This window comes from Phoca vitulina, unplaced genomic scaffold (assembly GCF_004348235.1).
Source record: "Phoca vitulina isolate PV1807 unplaced genomic scaffold, GSC_HSeal_1.0 scaffold26, whole genome shotgun sequence".
Classification (NCBI taxonomy): domain Eukaryota; kingdom Metazoa; phylum Chordata; class Mammalia; order Carnivora; family Phocidae; genus Phoca; species Phoca vitulina.
In genome coordinates, this window is record NW_022589729.1 from 9,297,258 (window position 1) to 9,316,129 (window position 18,872).

General features: G+C 36.2%; 1 protein-coding gene across 1 annotated transcript in view; it reads left to right on the plus strand.

The window, feature by feature from the left end:
• The window catches only part of USH2A (usherin), a 682,897-nt gene that overhangs the window by 50,660 nt on the left and 613,365 nt on the right, over positions 1-18,872 (plus strand). Inside the window, exon 4 of the mRNA XM_032422367.1 lies at positions 18,534-18,597. Within this exon, the coding sequence (XP_032278258.1) occupies positions 18,534-18,597 (64 nt within the window). The remainder of the gene's footprint in view (positions 1-18,533; positions 18,598-18,872) is intronic.

The following is an 18,872-nucleotide window of genomic DNA, read 5'->3' on the forward strand; positions in this document are numbered from 1 at the left end:
CACTTGGCATCTAAGACCACATTAGCTCCTGGCTTGCCTCTGAGTTTCTAGTTGCTACTTCTCAATTTGATTTCCTGCTTCCTCTTTATCCACTTGACTTCTTAATTTTGGTATCCCAGGCCTCACACCTTGGCTCTCTTCCCAAGTCTATATACATGCACTCCCTTAAGCTTCACCTCCAGATTCACAGTTTTAAATACCATCTAAATGGCTTGAGTGCTAAATTGAAATCTACCTTCTCTTCTCCTTCCCCCAGCCTCTTTCCTAAGTTCCCAACTGCTACATCAGGCTAGCTAAAATCTCCATTTGGATGCTTAACTTATATCTCAAAATTATTTTTTCACAAACTGGACTTCTGATGTGTTAGATCTCTTACTTGAACCCACACACCGTTTCTTCCATAATCCTCCGTATTTCAGGTAAGGGCAATTTCATTTTTCCACTAATTCAGAATAAAAGATTGGAGTCATCCTTGCCAATTCTTCTCACGTGTGATATGTTATGTGTCAGAAGAGTTCTGTTGATGTTACCTTCAAAATATATCCAGATTTTGATTCCTTCTCACCACCTCCACTAGAATCAGCCAAGTCCAGGGCATGGTTGCTGCTTTTGCCTGGATTACTGCAAAGTCTTTTAACTGCCTCCACCCTAGCCCTCCACTTTATTCCCACACAGCCATGTGTGTTCTATTACACATGAGTCACATCATGTTACTTCTCTGTCCTACCTCACCAGAGTGAAAGCCATGATTTTTAAGATGGCCTATAAGACCTATATGATCTCACTGCAGTTACTTCTCTGGCTTTACTATTACTATCATTTCTTGTGTTCACTTTGTCTCGCCCAAACTGGCCTTGTTGCTGTTTCTTGAATATGTGAAGCACACTTCTGTCTTAGAGTCTTTGCAGTATTCACTATTCCTTTAGTCTGGAAGTCTTTACATACTGATATCCACAGGGCTGACTCCCTCTCTTATTTGGGTCTGCTCAAATATCACCTTCTTAATGAAATCTTCCCTACCACCCTGTTTAAAATTGCAAATACCAGTTCACCACTTTGGGTCCTCATTATGCTGCTCTTTTTTTTTCCTCCCATGACACTTACCATTTTAAAATGGAGTTACTTATTTTTGTTGTATATGTATGTTTTGCCCTCTAGAATGTAAATTCTGTGAGGACAGAGATTTTTTTGCTTACATTGTTCACTGATGTATCCCAAGAGCCTAGAAGATTGCCTGTCACATGGTAGCATTCAGTAAATATTTGCTGTTTGCTCAATAAATGAATGGAGTAGGAGGATCTAAAGGGTAGAGCTTATAGGTACAGCTTAAGTTAGTCAGCCTTACCTCTCTGGTAATGTTCCAGAAGTGATATCTAATAAACTTGTTTTGTTCATTAGAATAGAAAATGTTGCAAAGCAGTAGTTGAGCAGACACTGAATAAAGGAGAAAAAGGAGTCAAGGATGTATCATAAAAAGAAAGAGGGATGTTGGGGTTTTGTGTGTACATGGGTGCATATGTGAGGTAGGAAGGAAGAAGGGAGAAGAAGAAAAAGAGGGAATGGTTAATGGATGGGAGGAGATGAGGGAAGGGAGAGCATAGCGAGTAAACTGAGGGGAATGAGCATTGATTATCTGAGATAGAAAAGGAATATCCTACTAGAAGTGACAAAAGGTCATTTGAAACAGGTGACTGGATTTGAGGATTGATTTAGGGTTAATGATACAGAGGTAAGAATATTCCTTATAAAGGTTATTTTTGAAGTTCTAGAAGCAGACAAAATTCTTGAAGGAGAGAACTGTAGAAAAAAATCTAGAGCTACAATTAGAAGTTTGGGGGATGGGGTTAAAGAGGAGAGGCAACTGAGGAGATACAGATGTGGTCTAGAAGGGTTATGATATTAGAAGACAAGTGAAGAACATTTCAAGATGTTCTTTAATAATATCAAGCAGCAGAATATTAAGGAGAAGAAGTTATAAAACTGAGAATCACACCTAGGTTGGCCATCAAGAGTGCACTGGTGGTCTAGGAGAGAAAAGGGATCTAGATCATTTACAATGAGACTGAACGATAAGGAAAAAGAGGCTTTGAGTGTAGATATTGGAGAAAGCTGGTTGTGAAGAGAAGGAATTGGATGAAGTGAGCATCACATAAGTTTCTGTTTTCTGGTGGTGGTTTACAACTTTTGAATATTTTATGGCCATCTGTTGATTCTTCAGGATAACAACTTTCTTTTTACTAATGTAAATAATGATTCTGGAGGTGAATTTGCAAAATTTCTTAATTCAAGAAATTTTATAATAGTGTATGTATTGTACATTTGTATAATAATACCTGTATTAATTGTATGTAACTGTACATCGAATGCTTGCTTTTTGTTATTGTCTGCAGTGATAGTTTTATTTGGAGATTTATTTTCTTCTTATGGTTCCATAACAATGGGAGTATATTCTTATCCTTTGCTATTGATGTCTCAAAACAACATTAACAATAACAACAAAACCAGAAAAAAATTCCATTTTTTTTTTTTTGGCATAAAGCGCTTACCATTTTGAGCATTAAAAAAGTAAATGAGCAAGCTGTTTTGATGCTCTATTCTAGAATCATCATATTTTGAAGTTCTAGATTTTTATGATTTGTTTTTAAATTTGTTTTTGAATATAATGTTTTCTTCAGTGTCACATTGAAGTGAATAGAGATCAGATAATTAACCTGATCCCTTCATGCATACCTTTATTTTCAATTTGAATTCTTGATAGGAATGATGAAAGGCCATTGTTGAAAGGACACAGATTTGTTTTTTACATATGTGAATCTATTAATGGTGTTGTCAAAATGCTCAGTCTTTAATATTTGTTATTTTCAAAAATAAAGATTCTTAGTTTGATATCATACTAGATATTATTTCTAAAAAAATGCAGTGGTTATCTTTAATTTTTTTAACCTCTGGGTAGATATCTCTATTTAAAGGCATCTATGCCAATTATTATACTTCTACTTCTAAAATTTTTGGTTCACAAAGGGCAGATCTAGTCTTAGTAACTTAACCTGTTATTACCATTTTTTTGACTTTAACATTTATAGTAGCATCTAACTTTCTAAAATAACTTAGAAATGTCCCACTTTCTTTACATCAGTGATTTTTCCAGGCAATGGACATTTATAGCATTGAAATTTCAAAATGTATTTAAAACAATTTTTAAAGATTCTTAAAGATCCCCTTTCCTATTCTATATTTACATGTATCATTCTCATGTATGTTTTATGCTTTTATTATAAGTTTGAATCATATAATATTGCCATTTTTATACATTAAAAATGGCTAAATATTAGCTATTTCAAATGGTTCAACCTAATATGTACGTAAATATCCTTAAGTAATATAATACTGGCTTGTATCTTCATTCTCTCAAAATGTGTATCAATGGCTTCTTAGTATATTTTCAACTTGGTTTTTGCACAATTGTTTCTAAGAATTACTTCAAGTCTCGTTCATTCATTTTAGTTGCATTATTAATATCTCATTTTATGAATAAAAGCATGTATTACTTATTTCTTCCCAAGTCTAGAATTAGATTTCATCTCTTTTTATAATTTATAAAATTGTGTAATTGTAAGTTTCTCCTTGTACACATTTGTTTTACTTCTTCCTTTCCAATCTGGAAAATGTTTATTTTTCTTGCTTAATTACCCTGGTTAGTATGTCCAGAACAATGTTGAATAGAAGTGGCAAAAGGGGACTCTGTGTCTTGTTCCTAATTGTAGGGGAAAGCATTCAGTTTTTCACCATTAAATGTAATGTTAGCTGTAGATTTTTAGAAATGCCCTTTATCAGATGGGGAAGTTCCCTTCTTTCATAGTTTGTTTTCCTAATGAAGCAGTGTTTTTGTAGAGATTACTTAAAAATATAATGAAATAGTGTTGGAATTTGGTAAATGCCTTTCCTGCATCTACGGAGATGATCATTTGTTTTTTTATCCTTTATTCTATCAATATTGTGCATTATTCAATATTCACATATTGAATCAGCCTTGTATCTCTGGGATCAATCTCACTTGCTTATGGTATATAATCTTTTTATTTATGGTGCTGGATTTGGTTTACTGGTATTCTGTTGAAAATTTTGACTCTGTATTTATAAAACATATTGATCTGTAACTTTGTTTTCTTGTGATGTCTTTATTGGTTTTGGTATCAGAATAAGATGACATCATAGAGTCAACTCACTCTGTGAATGATTTGAGAATTGTTTCTTCATCTTCTCTTTTTTGGAAGAGGTTGTGAGGGATTGGTGCTATTTCTTCTTTAAATGCTTAGAAGAATTCGCCAGTAAAGGCATCTGATCCTGGATTTTCTTTGTGGATAATTTTTTTAAAATTACTGATTTATTCTCTTTGCTTATTAAAATTCTATTCAGATTGCCTGTTTCTTCTTAAGTAAGTTTCAGTAGTTTGTACCTTTGTAGGAATTTGTTCATTTTATCTAGGTCATCTAATAGTATATAGTTGTTTATAGGATTACTTTATAATCTTTTCATGTCTATGAGGTCAGTTGTAATGTTCCTTCCTTCATTTCTGATTTTAGTCATTTGACTCCTCTCCTTGTCTTCTTGGTCAGTCTAGCTAAATGTTTGTCAGATTTGCTAATCATTTCATAGAATAAACTTTTGATTTTGTTGGTTTTCTCTATTGTTTTTCTATTTTCTATTTCATTTATGTCCACTCTAATCTTTATAATTTCCTTCTTTCTGCTTGCTTTGGGTGGAGTTTCCTCTTTTCCCCCCTAGTTTCTTACGGTAGAATATTAGGTCATTGATTTGATTACTTTCTTCTTTGATATAAATATTTCCAGCTGTATTTCTCTTTAAGCATCTCTTTATCTGAAACTCATGAAATGTGATATGTTGTGTGCTTATTTTCATTTGTCTTAAAGTATTTTCTAGTTTTCTTGTGTGATTCTTTCCTTGACCCATTGGTTATTGAGAATGTGTTTGGTTATAGTTTATGTGGTATATCTTTCTTCTACCTTTTAACTTTCAACCTTTTTGTTTCTTTGAGTTTATCTCTCAAAGAAAGCACATAGTTAGGTCATAATTGTGTTTTTTGCCCCCATTCTCCCAATATCTACTTTTCTGGGAGATGTTTATACCATTTACATTTAAGGTAATTATTGATAAGGTAGTTGAAATGTCACCTTGCTATTTGTTTTCTATATGTCTTTTTTGTTCCTCTATTTCTCCATTACTATCTTCTTTTGTGTTAATTTTTTTTAAAAGATTTTATTTATTTATTTGGTAGAGAGAGAGAGCATAGGCGAGAGAGAGTGAGCGAGAGTACAAGCAGGGAGAGCTGCAGGCAGAGGGAGAAGCAGGCTCCCTGCTGAGCAAGGAGCCCGATGCGGGACTCGATCCCAGGACCCTGGGATCATGACCTGAGCTGAAGGCAGCCACTTAACCGACTGAGCCACACAGGCGTCCCTGTGTTAATATTTTTGAGTGTACCATCTTAACCGCCTTTCATTTCTTTCACTATACTTATTATCTTGTTAGTAGTTTCCCAGGGTATTACAGTTAACATTTTATAACAGGCTAGTTCTAAATAATACCAACTTAATTTCAATAGTGTACAAAAACTTTGTACCTCTATAGTTTTGTTTCCCTCCCCCTTGTTATTGTCATTCTTATGGTGTTAGATGCCCCTTAACACAGATTTATTTATTTATTTTTGTTTGTTTGTTTGTTCTTGAGAGAGAGAGCCCAAGTGGAGTGGCAGAGGGAGAGCAAGAGAGAGAATCTTAAGCAGGCTCTAGGTTCAGCACAGAGCCCGATGTAGGGCTCCATCTCAAGACCCTGAGATCATGACCTGAGCTGAAATCAATAGTCAGACACTTAACCTACTGAGCCATCCAGGTGCCCTGACACAGATTTATAATGATTGTTTTATGTGGTTGTTTTTTAAATCAGGAGAGAAAAAATAATTACACCTAAAAAATACATTTATATTCTCTTTTATATTTATCTTTGTAGTTACTTTTAAAGGGGCTCTTCATTTTTTCATGTGCATTAGAGTTACAGTCTAGGGTCCTTTTCTTTCAGCATAAAAACTTACTTTAGTAGTTTTTATGAAGCAGGTCTACTAGTCACAATTGTCTCCAATTTTGCTTATCTGGGGATGTCTTAATAATTTTTGAAGAATAGTTTTACTGAAAAAATATTTGGTTGATAATAATTTTTTTCTTTTAGTGCTTTAAATATGTCATCCCACTGCCTTCTGGCTTCTGTGGTTTCTGATTAAAAATATGCTGTTAAGGGGCGCCTGGGTGGTTCAGTGAGTTAAGCGTCTATCTTTGGCTCCGGTCATGATCCCAGGGTCCTGGAATCGAGCCCCGCATCAGGCTCCCTGCTCAGCAGAGAGCCTGCTTCTCCCTCTGCCTGCTGCTACTGCTTGTGCTCTCTCTCTCTGTCAAATAAATAAATAAAATCTTTAAAAAAAAATATGCTGTTAATCTTGGGACACCTGGGTGGCTCAGTTGGTTAAGCGTGGACTCTTGATTTCAGCTCAGGTCATGATCTCAAGGTTGTAGGATCAGCCCTGTCTTGGGCTCCATGCTCAGCAGGGAGTCTGCTTCTCTCCCTCTCCTTCTGCCCCTTCCCCCATTTCCTCTCTCCCTCTCAAATAAAATAAGTAAATCTTTCAAAAATATGTTGTTAATCTTATTGAATATACTTTGTATCAGATGGATCATTTCTCTCTTGATGCTTCCATGATTTTCTCTTTGTCTTCCAACAGTTTGATAATGATATATCTAGTGTGGATCTCTTTGAGTTTATCCATCTCAGAGTTCTTGAGCTTCTCAAATGTGTAGATTAATGGTATTCATTAAATTTGAGAAGGTTTTAGTAATTATTTTTAAAAAAATTTTTTTTCCTCCTTTTTCTATCTCTTTCTTGGGATTCTTATTATACTTATGTTGGTACACTTGTGTGTAACACCTGTGTCCCACAGGTCTCTGTGTCTCTGTTTATTTTTCTGCATTTTTTTCCCTCTTTCTCAAACTAGGTAACCTCAGCTGACCCATCTTCATGCTCACTAGTTCTTTCCTCTGCTCCTTTGTATCTGCTGGTGAACTCCTCTAGTAAATTTTTGTTTTTACAATTTGTCTCCTTTCATATTCTCTATTTGCTGAGGCATCATTCTCATAATTTCCTTTCGTTCTTTGAACATATTTAAATTAGTTGATTTAAAGTCTTGTATGGGTTTACAATTGGCCAAGTTTCTGTGGCTGCTTCCCCCCACCGCCAACTGTGTATCAACCTATCAACTATAGTTTCTTTTTGTTGTTGTTGTTTTTGCATGTGTCAGTTTTTCTTTTTTTTTTTTTTTTTTGGTTAAAAACTGGACATTTTAAATAATATAATATAGCAGGTCTGGAAATCAGTCTTCCCTTTCCCTGGGTTTGTTGTTGCTTCTGTTTGTTGCTTCTTGCTTGTGTAGTGACTTTCCTGAATGAATTACATAAAGTCTGTATTATTGTCACATGTGGCACTGAAATCCCTGTTCAATTAACTTAGTGCTCAGCTAAGGGATTGAAGAGAGAATTTCTTAAATTTCTAGAATGAATAAGTTTTTCAGTCTTTGCTAAAAGCTCTGTATTTGTGTTGCAGTGTGCCTCCAATATGTAAGGGGGTAAGCTGTCTTCTTTAGTCACCACTCCCTGCTTGTGCAGAACTGGAAGGTCAAGCAGAGACAAGAGATTAGACCTGAACTCTTGGCCATGCACATAGCCCTTTGCATGTGCATGGGCTTCTAGATTTCCAGTAATATTTCAGAGCTTTGTAAAGCCCCCCATGGACATGTCATACTTCAACTTTTCTATTTTACTTTTTTGATTTGTTTGTTGTTTCTCCAACTGTTATCACTGCCTCAGGCAACTGCAATGTTAAGCAGTTGCCACTGATTGTTCCCAACAAACATCCCTAGAGAAAAGACTTTACACTGGATAAGCTCTGAGTCTGTTCAGGTCTTGCTCATGGGGTTTTCTAAGATATCGCTAGAAAGATTAAATAGTGACAGTTTCCTGAGGTTGGGGTTTTGTAAGAACTCCAGTCTCATTCTGATTTTTCCAATGGCTGCAGGCTGCTGCCTTTCACTGTTATTATGGATGTTTATTTTCAAGGTTACCACTGAGAGGAGGATGGGAAGAGAGGAAGTTAAAATGCCACAAAAACATGCTATTCTTACTGATATTCAGACAAAAAAAAAAATAAATCCTCCCTCTATTGTTACAAAACTTTGGTTAATTTATAGATTTCCAGAGAAGTTGATCTGGCACTCTTTGCTAGTGTTTTCATTGCTTTTATGGCAGAGAGAATTGTCAGTTATTCTTATTCTGTTATTCCTAATGACATCCTGCGATTTCTTTCATCATTGTCTTGCATTTTTTCCTATATACACTGCCATGTTTTAATTTATAACTAGTATTTCATGTTTGTGGCTAATATAAATGGTACTTTAAAAAACTTATTTTCAGTGTTTCATCACTAATATATAAGAATTGAATTGATTTTTATATATTTAACTTGTATCATGTAAAATTGTTAAATTCTCTTATCATTTCTTGTAATTTTTATGTAGATTCACTGGGATTCCCTAAGTAGACACTCATGTTATTCATGAATAGAGGCAGTTTTATTTCTTCCTTTCCCATTTGTGTGACATTTATTTATTTACGCTTTTTGAAAACTTGTCTTTACCCTGATTTATATATTAGATTATTTACTCACAGTTTTCCCATTTAACTATTTTTGCTGTGCTACCTGTTGTAATGTGGATATACTAATTTTTTCCAGTCATTATCTGTTTTCTGAATAGACAACTATGAGATATTTCTGGCATGAGCCATATCTATTTCCTTGATCTATTTATATTATTTAGACCTATTTTTGCCACATGAATATTTTTTCAAAGAAGAATCTTTTTATGAAATACTTATTCCAACGAATATCTATTGTTAAAGAATTGGTAACTAGCAAAGAAGTGAGTAAAATCTATTTTTTATGACTGTATCCTTGAAATATTTTGTGACATTTTCCCCAGAAATCAAAATCATAATTCTCTTACATGGAATGGATGATTCACATTAACTCTAGGTCTTTAGAGAACTTTTTCTAACTTTTTTGTTGGGAAAATTTCTTCAAATATGAATTCTGCAGTAGAGGATGTAATTGTTCTATGTTCATACTCCAAAACTTAAAACTAAAATGATTTTTAAAGGTCATAAAACACAGCCTCTTTATTTTATAGATGATAAAATATATTTCGTTATCCCTCTGCAGCAGAGCTTCCCTTTAACTATTATTAAAATATAGGAAGTGAATTCTCATTTATCAGCATTGAAATGTACACCTCCATTTCTACACCTTGGCCTGACTACCATCATCTTTCAGTTGTATTACTGTAATAGCTTAACTGGTCTTGCTACTTCTACTTCTCACTACTTCTATTCTTAACACTTTGAATAAACCTGAGATCATGTCACTCCTCTACTCTAAACCCTCCAGTGACTTCCTATTTCATTCAGAATAAAAATCAAAGTCTTTACAATAGGTTTGAAAGGTTTTTAATGATTTGAATCCCATTACCCCCAGCCAGTTACTTGTCTGACCTACTCTTCCAATAGCCTCCCTTCTATTCTGCCCCAGGAAGCTAGCTCCTTGCAGTTTCTCTCACATGCCAACCATATTGCCTTAGGGGTCTGTGCATTCATTGACTCCTGTCTGGAATATTTTGCCCCTACATATATGCATGATTCATTCCCATTCTCCTGTCAATACCACATTCTCAATGAGGCCTCTCTTGAACATACCATCCAAATTAAAAATCCAGTCTATGCTTTCCAAACTGGTCTAATTTTCCCAATTTATCATAGCATTTATCATGTTCTAGGATATTATATAAATTGCTCATTTACTATGTTCATCTAGCTGCTTGAATGCAAACTCCATAAAAAGAAGTTTTTTTGTTTGTTTTGTGCCTATTTTGTAAACCAATATATCCTTGGAATCCATGAAAGTGCCTAGCACAGAGGGGCCTTGGCAAGATGGCAGAGCAGTAGGAGACCTAAATTTCCTCTGGTCCCAGGAATTCAGCTAGATAGCTATCAAACCATTCTGAACACCTACAAACTCAACAGGAGATCAAAGAAAAGAATAGCAGCAATTCTATGAACAGAAAAGCGACCACTTTCTGGAAGGTAAGACGTGCGAAGTGAATCCGAGGCGATATATGGGAAGATAGACCATTGCGGGAGGGAGCCTCCGTCAGCCAGCTACTGGCGATAGAGCAGTGGAGCACAAAATCGGAAATTTTAGAAGTCTGCTCCGCTGAAGGACGTTCCTCCAGTGGCTAAGCAGGGGGTGGAACCCTCGCTGGGACAGTGTGGTCTCAGGACCCTCAGGGTCACAGAAAGACCGGGGGTGCCTGAGTGCAGCAGAGCTCCCAGGTATCAGAGCGGAGAAGCTGGCTTCAAAGATGGAGCCAAGGAGGGGGCTCTCCGCTCAGGGTTGCCATAAACTATGACCCAACAAGCGGCAGATCCAGGGAGACTCCCCTTCTTCCCCCGGAGGAGCGGCGTGGGAGCTCACCACAGGAATCTACTGGGTATGGAGACTCCAAACAGTGTCATATGCAAAAGATAGAAATGCTCAGTCACAGGCCGGGTGAGCAGGGAGTGCAGCCGGAGACCTGGGAGAGTGGAGTGATTGACTGCTTTTCTCTGGGGACTCACTGAGGAGCGGGGCCCAGAGCTCTCAGCTCCTATGGGACCAGAGATTGGGAGGCCGCCATTTTCATTCTCGTCCTCCAAAGCTGTACGGAAAGATTTCAGGGAACAAAAGCTATGAGAGCAAACCAGAGCAGATTACTTAGCCTGGCCCCTGGCAGGGGCGGGGCAATTCTGCCTCTGGCAAGGACATATGAGAATCACTGCAACAGACCTCTCCCCCAGAAGATCAGCAAGAATAGCCAGCCAAGACCAAGTTTACCGATCAATGAGAACAGCAAAACCCCAGAGCTAGGGGAATACAACACATAGAATTCATGGCTTTTTCCCATGATTCTTTAGTCTTTCAAAATTAATTTTTTAAATTTTCTTTTTCTGTTTTTTTTTAGTTGAATTTTTCTTCTTCCCTTTTCAACCAACATCTTATCAATCCTTTTTAAAAATCTTTTTTAATTTTCATTTTTACAGTCATATTTTATCCCTTCATTGTATTTAACCTTATTTTTTGTATATATATGTTTTGTTTTCTTTAAAATTTTGGGATACACTTTCTTCTAACAGACCAAAATATACCCTAAATCTAGTGTATGATGTTGTCCTAGTCTCCTGCCTGATCACATTTTTCTCTTTCTCTCTTTTTTTAAATTTTTTTTCATTCTTTTTTCAACCAACTTCTTATCAATTCCTTTTTTAAAATCTTTTTTAATTTTCATCTTCACAGTCATATTCCATCCCTTCATTGTATTTACCCTTATTTTTGTATATCTATAAGTTTTTCATTCTTTAAAACTTTGGGAGGCAATTTCTTCTAACAGACCAAAATACACCCAAAAATCTAGTATGGGGCTCTGTTCTATTCACCAACCTGATCATATTCCTTTTCTTTTTTTTTTTTTTTAATTTATTTCCCTTTCTTCTCCCCCTGGTTTCGGGTCTCTTCTGATTTGTTTAGTGTATATTTTTCTGGGGTCATTGTTACCCTGTTAGCATTTTGTTCTCTCATTCATCTCTTCTCCTCTGGACAAAATGACAAGACAGAAAAACCTCAAAACAAAAGAACAAGGAGCAGTACCAACTGCCAGGGACCTAATCAATATGGACATTAGTAAGATGTCAGAACTAGAGTTCAGAATGACAATTATAAAGATACTAGCTGGGCTTGAAAAAAGCATAGAAGATGCTAGAGAATCCCTTTCTGGAGAAATAAAAGAACTAAAATCTAACCAAGTCGAAATCAAAAAGGCTATTAATGAGGTGCAATCAAAAATGGAGGCTCTAACTGGTAGGATAAATGAGGCAGAAGAGAGAATTAGTGATATGGAAGACCAAATGATGGAGAACAAAGAAGCTGAGAGAAAGAGAGATAAACAACTACTGGATCACAAGGGGAGAATTCAAGAGATAAGTGATACCATAAAGTGAAACAACGTTAGAATAATTGGGATTCCAGAAGAAAAAGAAAGAGAGAGAGGTGCAGAAGGTATATTGGAGCAAATTATAGCAAAGAACTTCCCTAATTTGGGGAAGGAAACAGGCATCAAAATTCAGAAGGCACAAAGAATCCCCCTTAAAATCAATAAAAATAGGTCAATACCCCGACATCTAATAGTAAAACTCACAAGTCTCAGAGACAAAGAGAAAATCCTGAAAGCAGCTCAGGACAAGAAGTCTGTAACCTACAATGGTAAAAACATTAGATTGGCAGCAGACTTATTCACAGAGACCTGGCATGATATATTCAGAGCACTAAATGAGAAAAATACACAGCCAAGAATACTATATCCAGCTAGGCTGTCATTGAAAATAGAAGGAGAGATAAAAAGCTTCCAGGACAAACAAAAACTAAAAGAATTTGCAAACACCAAACCAGCCCTACAAGAAATACTGAAAAGTAACCAAAGAAAGAGCCTAAAAGTAACATAGACCAGAAAGGAACAGAGACAGTATACAGTAACAGTCACCTGACAGGCAATACAATGGCACTAAATTCATATCTTTCAATAGTTACCCTGAATGTAAATGGGCTAAATGCCCCAATTAAAAGACACAGGGTATCAGATTGGATAAAAAAACAAGACCCATCGATATGCTGTCTGCAAAAGACTCATTTTAGACCCAAAGACACCTCCAGGTTTAAAGTGAGGGGGTGGAAAACCATTTACCAAGCTAATGGACACCAAAAGAAAGCTGGGGTGGCAATCCTTATATCAGACAAATTAGATTTTAAACCAAAGACTGTAATAAGAGATGAGGAAGGACACTATATCCTACTTAAAGGGTGTATCCAACAAGAAGATCTAACAATTGTAAATATCTATGCCCCTAACATGGGAGCAGCCAATTATATAAGCCAATTAATAACAAAAGCAAAGAAACACATCAACAATAATACAGTAATAATAGGGGACTTTAACATCCCCCTCACTGAAATGGTCAGATCATCTAAGCAAAAGATCAACAGGGAAATAAAGGCTTTAAATGACACACTGGACCAGATGGACTTCACAGATATATTTAGAATATTCCATCCCAAAGCAACAGAATACACATTCTTCTCTAGTGCCCATGGAACATTCTCCAGAATAGATCACATCCTGGATCACAAATCAGGTCTCAACCGGTACCAATAGGATCCAATGGTACATTAAAAGGATTATTCACTATGACCAAGTGGATTTTATTCCTGGGCTGCAAGGTTGGTTCAACATCCGCAAATCAATCAATGTGATACAATCCATTAATAAAAGAAAGAACAAGAACCATATGATCCTCTCAGTAGTTGCAGAAAAAGCATTTGACAAAGTACAGCATCCTTTCTTGATTAAAACTCTTCACAGTGTAGGGATAGAGGGTACATACCTCAATATCATAAAAGCTATGAAAAACCCATGGTGAATATCATACTCAATGGGGAAAAACCGAGAGCTTTCCCCCTAAGGTCAGGAACACAGCAGGGATGTCCACTATCTCCACTGTTATTCAACATAGTACTAGAAGTCCTAGCCTCAGCAATCAGACAACAAAAAGAAGTTAAAGTCATCTGAATTGGCAAAGAAGAAGTCAAACTCTCACTCTTTCCAGATGGTGTGATACTTTATGTGGAAAACCCAAAAGATTCCACCCCAAAACTGCTAGAATTCATAGAGGAATTCAGTAAAGTGGCAGGATATAAAATCAATGCACAGAAATCAGTTGTATTTCTATACACCAAAAACAAGACAGAAGAAAGAGAAATTCAGGAGTCGATCTCATTTACAGTTGCACCCAAAACCATAAGATACCTAGGAATAAATCTAACCAAAGAGGCAAAGAATCTATACTCAGAAAACTATAAAATACTCATGAAAGAAATTGAGGAAGACACAAACAAATGGAAAAACATTCCATGCTCATTGAAAGAACAAATACTGTGAAAATGTCAATGCTACCTAGAGCAATCTACACATTCAATGCAATCCCCATCAAAATACCATCAACTTTTTTCAAAGAAATGGAACAAATAATCCTAAAATTTGTATGGAACCAGAAAAGACCCTGAATAGCCAAAGGAATGTTGAAAAAGCAAAGCAAAGCTGGTGGCATCACAATTCCGGACTTCCAGCTCTATTACAAAGCTGTAATCATCAAGACAGTATGGTACTTGCACAAAAACAGACATAGATCAGTGGAACAGAATAACGAGCCCAGAAATGGACCCTCAACTCGATAGTCAACTAATCTTCAACAAAGCAGGAAAGAATGTCCAATGGAAAAAAGTCTCTTCAACAAATGGTGTTGGGAAAATTGGACAGCCATATGCAGAAGAATGAAACTGGACCACTTCTTTACACCACACACAAAAATAGACTCAAAAGGAATGAAAGACCTAAATGTGAGACATGAATCCATCAGAATCCTTGAGAACACAGGCAGCAACCTCTTCGACCTCAGCCACAGCAACTTCTTCCTAGACACATTGCCAAAGGCAAGGGAAGCAAGGGCAAAAATGAACTATTGGGACTGCATCAAGATAAAAAGATTTGCACAGCAAAGGAAACAGCCAACAAAACCAAAAGACAACTGACAGAATGGGAGAAGATATTTGCAAATGACATATCCAAAATCTATAAAGAACTTATCAAACTCAATACCCAAAGAACAAATAATCCAGTCAAGAAATGGACAGAAGACATGAACAGACATTTCTGCAAAGAAGACATCCAAATGGCCAACAGACACATGAAAAAGTACTCAGCATTACTTGGCATCAGGGGAATCCAAATCAAAACCTCAATGAGATATCACTTCACACCAGTCAGAATGGCTAAAATTAACAAGTCAGGAAACGACAGATGTTGGCGAGGATGCGGAGAAAGGGGAACCCTCCTACACTGTTGGTGGGAATGCAAGCTGGTGCAGCCATTCTGGAAAACAGTATGGAAGTTCCTCAAAAAGTTGAAAATAGAGCTAACCTACGACCCAGCAATTGTACTACTGAGTATTTACCCCAAAGATACAAATATAGTGATCGGAAGGGACACATGCACCCCAGTGTTTATAGCAGCAATGTCCACAATAGCCAAACTATGGAAAGAGCCTAGATGTCCATCAAAAGATGAATGGATAAAGAAGATGTGAGATATATATATATATATAATGGAATATTATGCAGCCATCAAATAATGAAGTCTTGCCATTTGCAACAACGTGGATAGAACTAGAGGGTATCATGCTAAGCGAAATAAGTCAATCAGAGAAAGATAAGTATCATATGGTCTCACTGATTGGAGGATTTTGAGAATCAAGACAGAGGATCATCGGGGAAGGGAGGGAAAAATGAAACAAGATGAAACCAGAGAGGGAGACAAACCATAAGAGACTCTTAATCTCAGGAAACAAACTGACTGTTGTTGGAGTTGAGGGAGGTGGGAGGGATGGGGTGGCTGGGAGATGGACATTTGGAAGGGTATGTGCTATGGTGAGTGCTGTGAATTGTGTAAGACTGATGAATCACAGACCTGTACCCCTGAAACAAATAATACATTATATGTTAATAAAAAAAATTTTTTAAAAAAGTGCCTAGCATGTAATAGGTTCACAATAAATACTTGTTGAATTAATGTATAAAAGAATAAAACCACCTTGACAATTTAAAGCCATGATTCTGGCTTTGACAAAAGCAAAGCATTCATCATTTTTGCTTTCAGTTGTATTAGGCCTTTCAAAATCACAAATGATTATCTCTTATTTTTCATGATCTGTATTTTCTGGGTTATTTGAGATAAAACGTTTAACAATGGGCCATTTTAAATTCAGGGTGTAGAAATAGAGCATGGGTTATAAAGGATGTGGATTGGATGTGAATAGGTGAAGAAATAAACGAGAGGTAGATCTAGCTTCCTTCATTTAGGAAGACAACATTACCTCTTACATCAGAAAGAAAATTCATATCATGACTAATTTCCTTTATTTGTCTTCCCTACTCCCCAGACAAAAGCACACAGCACACATTGACTTAACTGTATTCATATCTGTTCTTCCTATCTTTCCTCCTATCTCCAAGAAAGGCATATCCTTCCTTATGCCATTCCCTTTTGCGTATCTTTAGATCATGGATCCAGGTCAATTTATCAAGTTTTCTAGATGGCCAATCCACCAATGGATATTTTATCACATTTTCTTATTTCTTTTAATTATACATTTTAAAGTAAACTGTGTTGGGGGTTTAAAAATTTCTATAAAGTTTTATAGTATTTTTTGTTTTGTCTTCATCATACCGCTTTAAGAAATAATTAGTTTGCACTTGTTTCAGCTGCCTGTTTCTGGACAGATAGGATAGGACAACTCTCCTTACAGAAAAGTCAGAGCAGGAGGCTGCATAGTCCACCTTTTTCCTGTGGACCTCAGGTTGTAGGGTGTGCAAAAGCCTGAGATAGAGGGGTGGAGAGGGAAAGCCCATAAATATATTTTTTCTTAAAGTATATTGATTCAAAATATCTATACTTATGAAAAAGTATATATAAAATATTACTGGTTACTTTCTTAAATATCCTTCAGTATAAATATATATATATATATATATATATACACACACATGCACACACACACATTTACACAGACACATACTCTTTTTATGCCAAGTGTCACCCTCTTTGCTCATTCATCCTCTTGCTTCTGAGATCAACATCTCAGACTATTCAGTGTGCTAATTCTACTCTGCATCTTTTATTCATCAGATATATCCTTACTCTGCCCTAGTTTCTTCCATGTTACCACCAAGAAGCTGGAGCAAAGATAGGTCAAATATTCTTTTTTTTTTTTTAAAAGATTTTATTTATTTATTTGACAGAGAGATAGAGAGCACAAGTAGGCAGAGAGGCAGGCAGAGGGAGAGGGAGAAGCAGGCTCCCCGCGGAGCAGGGAGCCTGATGCGGGACTCGATCCCAGGACCCCGGGATCATGACCTGAGCCGAAGGCAGCCGATTAAGCAACTGAGCCACCCAGGCGCCCGGTCAAATATTCTTTAAAACTCTATCATCAAGACAAAATAAAAGGAGTACAGCTTAAAAAAAAAAACCACATTTGAGGAAATGGTCATTTGATAAGTTGGCCATTGCTCTAAATTTAATTAAAAACCACTTAATTATTGAATTGGTACAAGAAGGTACAATCACATCCCCTTTTGTGTTCCCATGATCCAAACTCTAGCTAGAATTTTGCCATTTTAATCAAGTTTTTCTCATTATTGTAAGCATAAGAAAAAAGCCCTTAGAGGTAGTAGTTTCCTTAGGTTTTTCTGTTCCCACTCTCTTGGACTTATCTGTTATTAAATCCTAAATAAATATTTGCTAAATGAATCAATAAAATAATATTAAGTGGTTTAAGGTTGATAGCTACTTACACCTTGAAAGTTCACCTAATTCAGTGAAGAGTGGGCTTTGAATCTGGCTTGTCTTTGAAGAATTCTCAGGAGATAATGGAATTTGAGACTGAGGTAGAATGCCATTGATATATGTGAATAACTCAGAATTTATGAGTAGGAGGTTTTCAATTTATCCTCATTTACTGGAGATTTTCTAGACCAGGCATTAATCTAAGTTTGGAGATGACCCAAAGTGATACTCTGGAGCTTGGAGACAGAACAGGGGGGATGACAGAACAGGTGGGGAGTCTTTCTCGTGGCAATGCAAATGCTCTGGAAATTGCAGTTGAAAGTAGATGACAATCAAATTTAGCGCTGATAACATGATAGATTTATAGGTTTATAAACTAGAAAGAAATTTGATTTGGAGAGTTATGGAATGAATAAGTCACAGGGATGAAAAGTACAGCATAGGGAATAGAATCAATGGTATTGTAATGCGTTTTATGGTGACAGATGGGAGCTACACTTGTGGTGAGCATTGTATAACATATAGAGTTGTCGAATTATGATGTTGTACCCTTGAAAGTAATGTAACATTGTATGTCAGCTATATTCCAATTAAAAGAAATACTAAACAAATTTTTTATTTGACCCACAAATTAGGCCAGTAAATAGGCTGGGCACATACTCACTTTGACTTAAATTCTGCAGTGTCTGTGGAGGTAACTATGACTATTAATTATTATGTGGAACAGGCAAAACATATGTTGGTCTGTAGGAGTTCGAAAGGGCTCTGATATAAATATGATTGAAAATTTTATAGCTTTAAAGGAATTTCACTTGCATGTTTGTCAGCCTCTGCTTGGAAAACTGCGACTTTTTATATTATGTATATTATATGTCCTCTGCAGGATTAGAGCAGTTTGTTGGAAGAATGCAAGATTTTCGATTTTACCAAGTGGCACTTACAAACAGGTAAGTGAATGTGGTGTTGTAGATCTCAAGAGGTGTAAGAATAATTCCTGAATTCGCTTAAGTAAGAGTTACAAAAGATTATATTATTTTCATCTTTACAGCATTTGACAAATATCACCCAATTAATGTTTACAGTGTTTGCTTTGGCTTAGTCTATTGTTGTTATTCACTAGTGCTACTCTGTTGGGTAATTCCTTATAATATGAAATTGATGAAATTCTTTACACAGGATTTTCTCTAAGGAAACTAGATTTTTGAACAAGTTGTATTATAGA